Genomic DNA, 9,231 nt, shown 5'->3' on the forward strand with positions numbered 1-9,231 from the left:
TTTAGTTATTTGTTCAAAAAAAGTTGCAGTTGTCTTTGAAGAAAAGACTTTGTTTTGTTAGTGTTTCAAATAAAGTTGCAGTCTTCTTTGAAGAAAAGGCAGCTTGGGATTTATGGAGCCAGGATCTTTAGCTAGCGGTTGTTCACAGATTAGTAACATTGTTCAGACTTACTGTGGTTGTGTTTTGGTTTATTTTATATATTTTTTTTATAAGTTTTTAGAACTGTTCAAAGAGAACAAGAAGCATGCAAACATGATGTTATATATTTTTTTAAGTAGAAAAGAAAACAAAAAACAATTTTAGTCAACCTCATTTAGATACTTTCTGAAAATAAATAGTCTGATTTCTAGTTCTCTGAAAACCATTTTTAAAAACACATTGGATGGGTTTTTTTTCCACTGTTTTGTGTGAATTGGGGAAAAAACAAAAAACAAAAATCTGTTTCTAATAATTAGGAACCAAACAGATTTAGGAACCAAACAGATCTCATTCTTTTTCCGATTCTTACAATGTTTCTCCTATTTTTCTAAAAAATTCTAAAATTATCGTTTCTTGATGTTTATAAAATGTTCACTGTCAAATGGCTCCTTGAATCTGGAATTGTTGCAGCCCACTGTTTTCCGCGTCTCCTTCCTACTTAAATTTATTTCGAGCGTGAATGGTGGATCTAAAACAAAGCTCTATAAACAATGGTTTCTCCGATCTATCTTCTTAATCAGAACCGCTTGACCAGGCTATAGCTCGAAATTTCACAAATATAGATATACTTTTTTATCTTGTCGGTGACTGTGCCAAGTACATGGAACATTAATCCTAAATATCAAAACTTTTGTCAAACTGAGTATCATGAGGGGATACATTAGGATGCCTTTAACATTAAATTAAATGAATATATAAAAAAAAAAAATGTTACATTAAATAATATTTTTAAAATTAATTGAAATTGTGCATAAATATGCAAAAAAGAAAAAAAAGAAAAAGCATACAAATACAACCATTATAAATTTGTCTATATGCAATGTACTAAAATTATTGACAAATGTATATTTTAGAGGCTTTTTTTTTTTTTTAATGGATGCTATTGCACTTCCGTTAAGCAGAAATTTATTGAGTTTCATTGCATTGAGAGTAATAAAAGCAAATAAACAAATACTTTTTTAACTGACTCATGTGAGACTGCACCCAAATAGCTGATTGATTACAATAGAAAACTCAATCTTAACTATTGCCTTTAGACACTCGATAATGGGACCATTTATTTTTATTTCTTTTGAGAGTAAACGGAAGCATTTTATTCAAAGAAAGAATAAGTTTATACAAAAGCAAGGTAGCATCATAGAACAACCATGCTAAACTTGAGCTAGCTACGTAGCTTTCTCTTCACCTTACAAAAACAGCAACTATAAGCAAAGTTACATCAAGCAATGTCAAAGAAAAAAACAAGACTATCTTACTATTACTCAAGACAAAACTCCATAATTAGCTTCCAAATATTCTAAAGCATGGGCTACAACAAACATGGTTAGAAAAGGGGGATCAGGACGTGGAGTAGCGAAGCGAGCCTCATTCCACTTATTCCAAATCATCCAGTTGGTTGTGAAAAATATTGCAATCTCTGAGACCATTTATTATTCTTTAGGGCACTCCTTAAAATTTAATACCACGACTTAATGCATTCACAAGTCGCACACACGATGCAAAGAGGAAGATTCTGCATCCACTTGCTAAAATATTGATTGAAAATGTTTGGTGACTAGTGGTAACTCATGGACTTCAATTTTTGGCCCCGGCCAATGGTAGTAATATTATGATGGTCAACACTCAACACCATTTTACAGCACTAAATAAATTTTTGTCCTCACCACTCTCTTCCATCCACCACACTTTGCTCATGAAGGGTGATATCCTGTGAGATTGCACGTTCATTCCTTTTACACAAAAAATAAAGTTGAGATCAGAATTCATGCTTTTTTTATTAATTGAACAGCCATATCAATCTCGAGACACTTATCCAAGAGAGAGAGAGAGAGAGAGAGGGAGTCAATTAAAGTTATACACGTTTTATGAAAACATTTATCAATAATTTATTGGTCACGATTTTGCATGAGCAGGTTCAATTTTTTTTTTTTTTTTTGAGAAGAATGAGCAGGTTCATTGACATTTTGTGTATAGTTGAACTTAATTTTTTAAATCCATTAACAAAACCCTTTTTCAAGTTCTACAATTTTTGTCTTTTCCTCAAGAAAATGAGTATTAAAAATCATAAATACAAGTTCACTTGGGCAATACTCAACTTGACCAGGCTGATGGAGGTGGAAACTGACCGCAAAACTCCTACCAAAAGAAAGAGTTCATTCTACTCAATCAAACTCATAATATGTGTCTTGGTACTGTTTTTATTTGTCATTCTTTTCCAAGCAGAAACATCTTCTCTTGATTCTTATTCCTTATCACCCACTGCTTCTTCATGGGCATTTTTCAAGAAATGGAAAGGTTTGGCATTGAAAGCCAACCATGGTCCAAGTCACTCAGATATTACAGACAGTACTATAATCTCAAAGCTCCGAGAATCTGTGACTTTCCTTCCCTTAAAAGACCTCAGGTTTTCTGAGACTGCCATGTCAGGGAACACTTGGTTTATGAGCTCCTTGAATGACACTTATGAGGAAAATGAAGCTGAGTACCTCTATTTCCCTTCAAAAGCATCAAAGGGAAGGCTTTTGTGCATCAAGGGTCGTGATGTAAGAGATGGCACAAAAAGCTCATATGCTTTGGCTTGGCCAGAAAGTCTTCCAGACAAAACTTTGTTCATGAAGGGCTTGACTTTTCTGTCAGACAGTTACTATGACTATGTGAATTTGTGGCATGGGGTGTGTGCTATGGCTCCATTTGTTGGTTGGTCCATGAAGAATGAGTGCTTAAGACCAACAAGATGGGTACTATACCATTGGGGTGAGCTTAGGAATAGCATGGGAAAATGGCTTCAGAACCTAATGCAAGCAACCTATGGGGAAGTTTTGGTTGAGGGATTTGAAAAAGGAGATGATGGGCCTTATTGTTTTGAAAAGGCAATAGTGATGAGGCATAATTTGGGGAACATGGGGAAGGAGAAGAAGCTTGAGGTTTTTGATTTGTTGAGATGTAAAGCGAGAGGTTTTTGTGGCATTAACCAAGCAGATAGAGGGAGAGAAGTCAATGAAAGAGGGGAGCCAATCATAAGGCTAACTTTGCTGATGAGGAGAGGTTCAAGATCTTTCAGAAATGCAAGTGCTGTGACTGACATATTTGCAAGGGAATGTGCAAGAGTGGAGGGTTGCTTGTTGAAGGTAATTCAGTCAGAGGATCTTACTTTCTGTGACCAGGTTTGTGATCTCTTTATCTTGGCTCTTACAATTTTCATTGAGTAACGCTAGGAACATTCAATTTTTCATTGGAGGAGCATCACTTTTACATAGGCTTAACATTGACACAACTTTTATTATGCATCAATCAAAATAGATTTATTGTTTTTATTTGGTCCCCTCTACTTCCAAAGAATTTGAACACATTGAAATAACATTCTTGAATTTCATCCTCTCCCCCCAACACCCAACACCCCCCCCCCCCCCCCCCACAAAAAAAAGAAGAAAAGAATTGTAAGATAGAATGTGAAGGTGCCCATATTGTGATGGTGATTAATGCTCAGGTTGACTTAGAAACAAGAATGTTAGTAGTTAAAAAAGTAGTGCAAACACTAACCGTCTTCTTTGGAGCGTGACTAAAATTGCTGTTTGTTCAGGTCAAAGTTATGTCTAACACCGACATTGTAGCATCTCCTCATGGGGCTCAGCTAACAAACATGCTTTTCATGGATAGAAATAGTAGCATAATGGAATTCTTCCCCAAAGGATGGTTGGAGCTCGCAGGCTTAGGCCAGTATGCACATCATTGGATGGCAGACCTATCAGGGATGAAACACCAAGGTGCTTGGTGGGATCCAAATGGCGAAAAGGAATGCCCATTTCCCAAAGAAGATCCTGAATGCTTTACCTTCTATAAAGATGGCAAGGTTGGTCATAATGAAACCTTCTTTGCAGAGTGGGCAAGACGTGTCCTCAAGCAAGTAAGGATAAGCAAGCTGGAACAAGCCAACAAGAGTACACCTCTGAAATCAAGCGCTTGTATATGCTAATCCTAGTTGTTCATTTTAGTTTTTACTTCTTCACTAAAAGTGCACAAGTGGAGGTAATATATGGAAGGGACGACAGTTCTTTCTTTGATACAAAATACAAAAATCATTTCATTCGTGAAGAGTAGCTAGTACTAAAATGTTTGACAAGCTCAAAGCCTTGTTGCTCAACTAGTTGACATCTCTTAGTATGTCTATGACATCCAAAATTCCAATCCCCCCCCCCCTCCCTCCACCGTTGTATCTATTTAATTAGCAAGGGAAAAAGATGTTTGATAAGATACAGATTCTTTTCCCAATTAAGAACTCACCTTTTTTTTCTTTTTGGTTGAATGATATTGTATTAAATTCAAACAATATTCTTTCCAAACATCTTGGAATGTAATGTTTCTGGTATGTTCTTGGGAGTACCAATTTTGCTGCTGGAAGGGCTTGGATACTTGTGGCATAGTTTTAAGCCATTTCACAAGCTAGCTCAAAAGCACTGTAACTTTGCTAGTAAAAGATATTTGTTATCAGTTGCTATAGGGCGAGCAAATGTGCACCACTCAATAAGCGAAGCTTAAATATGGATAAAAGAATGCTTTCTTTTATACAAAGGTCATTTCACAAAAGTTAGGCATACTATTGTAAGTTGTAACATTCAATAAGCAGTAATATCCTTTCCTTCTCCACATCTAATAACACTATTGTTCTTTTTTTTTTTGATAAGCACACTATTGTTCTAAAACCTAGTCAAAGATGTCCTCTTTCAAGTCACAAGAACATGACAAGACTTTACAAATTACAGCAGAACTATTGTAAATTTGTGTGGTCCAGAATAAAACTCTTCAATTGAACTTCTTTGAAGCAACAGGTCAGCAGCAGGAAGGGTTATCTCCAGTGCCCGCTCCATGGAGTGTTCCCCTCACAGCAGGGCTGCTGATCCTCACTTTCTGGACATCTTGGCCCAAAAGTAAACCACGAAGAAACAAATTAGAGCAAAAACAACCACTTGAACGATATGGTTGGAGCCATGCTGGATTATGCTCTTGTTCAATCGCCTTACATTATTCTTCACCCCTGCTTGAGCTTTGAGTACTGTCATTTGCTGTAATGAACCAGATAATAGAATTAAATGTAAGAAAGCTGTTCAAAATTTTCCTTCACGAGGAAAGGAACACAAAATGCTTCTACTTCTGACTAAAAACACACAAGCAATTCCAAAGATGTATCAGACATAAAATATAAGTTAAAAACTTTTCCTCAAAGAAATTTTAACTAGTAGATTCATCAAGCTCAATTCAAAATTTATTTACTTATTTTTTTTGATAAGTAAATTCGAAATTTAATTTAAATAACATAGTAGTTCCTCCAATAAAATTCAGGATATCTTCACAGTAAGAACCAAGAGCCGGCCACAAATCATAAGAAATATACATCTGTGTGTGGGTGTGTGAAGCAAGGGTATGCGAATGTAAATGGTTTACCAGCTGATTAAGAAAATCTTTCTGAAATCTTGCTTCTGTCCCTATCTCTTCAGCAACCTGCACCAGAGAACTTGAAACACTAAGCAAACTGGGGGAGAATATTCAATAATAAAAAAAACTAGAAAGCTGAGCAATTAGATTGACAGCATTAATCAGGTAAAAAGCATAAAAGAGCAACAAATTGCAGACAAACAGTTCAATTGATCGAGGAAGAACGTGCAAATTTGAAAAGAATAGTGATATATGGCAATGAAACTCACACCATGTTAACAGTTTAGCTAGACAAAACAATAATTTAAGGTTGAATCACTGAACAAGCACCATATGAAAAGATATGTGATCAAGACCATGGCATGTCTATTAGAATCCTCCAGGCAGCTCCAAACCTTTTTCTCAAGCATATGCCAAGATCATTCGATATCATAACATAACATCTCTATAGCAATTAAGAATAAAATTTATCATTTTTAAAGCAACCCCACAAACTATCAGAGCAAAGATATAAGAAAATAAAAAGACATTGCAATGTGTTTGTGGTTTTGTACATGTGCTATATGGAAAACAACTTATTGAGTGGATGTCTATGTATCTGCTTGGAAGTAGCTAACAAAGACACAATCCTCCTCTTTTATTATTTGGTTATTTATTTAATGTAAGCATCACATGAACTATTATTATGTGTAAAGCCAGCAACTTCTCTCTCTTCATTTGTTTTATTTTATTTATTATAGAACTTACCACTTCAATACATCATATCATATTCCACCAGAACTAACATTAGTGTGAGAGAATTTGTTTAGTGTACATCCATGATGCATAGGTTACCAACCAGTCATATTTGTAATTGAAAATATGGTGAAATTAGAAGGTAACATTTTATTTATTTATTTATTTTTTTGATAGGTAAAATTAGAAGGCAAAAATATAGCTCAGCCTAAAGTCTTGAGAATAATAATGAGTAATGATGATAAAACAAAACAGCCTGAGCTACATATGAGACTCAACTCACTTCGCACTCGCCACCAGTCACTTGTTCTCACTAGTCTTTGATAAATATGGGAGGTCAAGTGTGAGGACTAGAGAAGAAAAACAATTACAGACAACAAATTTTCCAAGATGTAGTTAAAACTTCAAAGTTCTAAGAAAAAGTCAGTGGTACTACCAAATACTTAGAAACCTGATAAAATAATGCTTACCAAGTTAGTAATAATAAAAATGTTGCTTAGGGCATCAAAATACACACTTAATGCATTATGAAATGAGGAAAGATGTAAGTTGCTTTGGGTATCCAAGTTACACCTGAAGAAAATATTGTTTTTATAGTGACAAATGGAGATAATACAACATTGAGAAATTAATATTGATCAAGAAAACATTGGAACGAATCTGCAACATTTAGATACAAATAATTATCGAAAAAATGAATTAGCAGGAAGAATTTTGGGAACTTTCTTTTCAAAATATAAAAATAAAGTAAAATAAACCTTGTGAATGGATATTATAGCATGGTTCAACCTTTAAAACTAGATTTCTAAAGCAATAATTTTGAAAAATGTGCATATCTATTTTCGAATAACTTTTATGCTCTTAATATTTCAAATAGCTTCGCATTGGTTCATAAAAAAGGTCCTTGGTTTAAGAATTTAGGGTCACATGGTTCTTCTGGCTACAACTATAAGTATAAAGAATTAGTGCCACCAAAATTAACCTTCAAAATGGAGTTATTTAGAAAATAAAAAACAGTTATGTTACTAGACTAAGTAAGGGAAATATAATCACATCAATATCACTATAGTGAGCTTTGCACCTTGGGTTTGAAACCTGCATAATTATTACCCATTGGAGAAAAGAAGATGCAAGTAATTAAAGATGTAAAAGTAGCATAAAGCCTCGTGTATCTCAAATATAATCCTTTAAATTCTCCCTTCTCTATTCAGAGAAATTAGTATACAACAGCTAAAATTTTAAGTTGTACAAATTATAAAAATGTAAAAGTAGCATAAAGCCTCTTGTGTATCTCAAATATAATCCTTTAAATTCTCCCTTCTCTATTCAGAGAAATTAGTATACAACAGCTAAATTTTTAAGTTGTACAAATTATCCAGGTGATGCAAAAAACAACAACAACATATAGTCAATCTCAGCTTTCTTAGTGCCAACAGCTATCTATAAAAAGAATAAGCAAAAAGAGCAACATTTGAAACATTTCTGCTTTTCTAATGCTTTCTAATATGGACGCAACCTTACTTATCAGAGATGGATGCAACCCTAAAATTAATGTTTCTTTGAAGTAATATTCTTCCATTTGGCACTGCAAATAATTTTTTTTGTTCAAGACATATGTATATTAATAATGAATTCCCTCTGTACCTCTCAAGAAAAATTTGTTCTTCAATTTACATTTTAGTGCACGTAACTCTTACTAAATATACTTATAAACAAGCAACCACAAAGAATTAATACAAATTGCAAAACCATACATACATACATATATACATATAGAGTCACACATATAATGTAAAGAAGAGCCCTTTGGACTCACCTCTATCCACTAAAATCTACAGGCAACTAACCTACCACCAGTCATAACTAGTTGTCATGTGATCTAGGGACATTTACCCTTGACGGGCTAAGCAATTTATGCTTGTGCCCAAGAGCAAAACCCACATAACGTTAATAATAACCATTCTTTTCTTTTTGGGGAAGATGTATATTTTTTGTTTCCTATTACAGGGTGCGTTTGTATAAGTTATATAAGTTGTTGTGAAACGGGGTTTTGGATTTTAAAAATGCACTTTTAGGCTCCTAAATCACCTAACCAAACGGACTCACAAGCTTAATCAATTTTTTTGGGGTACCCAATTCAATAAATTAAACAACAGAGCCTTAACCCCCAAACTATGGGGTTTGGGTATGAATCCTTAACAGACTAATCAGGGTCATTCATTCACATATGATATGTATTCTTCTCCGTCATTCTATACTATCAAAAATAATAATATCCCCAAATTGAATCAATTAAACTTCAAAAAAACACAAAAAAATTGAAAATGTGAGAAAGTAAAAGAGGACATACGTGTCTGAGTTTTTTAACTTGGGTTCGGAGACCGATGATCTCGTCGTCGAAATCGGCGTGCATAGGATCGATTCGCAATTGAATTTCATCAGAACCACCCACTGCTCTCGTACTTAGACCCTCTCTGCAAACCCAAACATCAAACACCACCACAATTTTCATCAAAATTCAAAGTGAAACAGAAAAAAAAAAAAAAAGAAATTGAAAATTCTTCAATATGAAAATCCGATCCTTATATATTAACCGGAATCAAATTTTCGAATCAAACACCTTGATCGATAAGCAGCAGCACCGCCATATGAGGAACCTCCATACGAATTAGACGCCATTGAAGAATTGAAGAAGAAGGAAACCCTAGATCGAAGAAGAATGGTACAACAACGAATTTGAATTTGAATTTGAATTTGACTAGCTCCGCTTCGATTGTTTGTACTATTTTGAAAATTTCTAGACTAAGGAAAATACAACGATGATGATGTTGTAGGAGTGGTAAATCCACCCTCGGTGTTTTTTTTTA

At 34.3% G+C, this 9,231-nt stretch overlaps 2 protein-coding genes across 2 annotated transcripts; one reads left to right on the forward strand and one right to left on the reverse strand.

Moving 5' to 3' along the window:
* The first annotated feature begins 2,307 nt into the window (after window positions 1–2,307).
* LOC115960093 lies at window positions 2,308–4,283 on the forward strand. The gene is made up of 2 exons (XM_031078791.1): window positions 2,308–3,363; window positions 3,780–4,283. The coding sequence occupies exons 1-2, from the start codon at window positions 2,308–2,310 to the stop codon at window positions 4,170–4,172; spliced, it is 1,449 nt and encodes a 482-aa protein (XP_030934651.1). The 3' UTR covers window positions 4,173–4,283.
* Window positions 4,284–4,738: 455 nt separating this feature from the next.
* On the reverse strand, window positions 4,739–9,231 carry LOC115960094 (bet1-like protein At4g14600). The gene is made up of 4 exons (XM_031078792.1): window positions 8,985–9,231; window positions 8,715–8,838; window positions 5,639–5,695; window positions 4,739–5,259 (listed from the first exon to the last, which is right to left on the reverse strand). The coding sequence occupies exons 1-4, from the start codon at window positions 9,041–9,043 to the stop codon at window positions 5,098–5,100; spliced, it is 402 nt and encodes a 133-aa protein (XP_030934652.1). The 5' UTR covers window positions 9,044–9,231; the 3' UTR covers window positions 4,739–5,097.

Source organism: Quercus lobata, chromosome 9 (assembly GCF_001633185.2).
Source record: "Quercus lobata isolate SW786 chromosome 9, ValleyOak3.0 Primary Assembly, whole genome shotgun sequence".
Classification (NCBI taxonomy): Eukaryota; Viridiplantae; Streptophyta; class Magnoliopsida; order Fagales; family Fagaceae; genus Quercus; species Quercus lobata.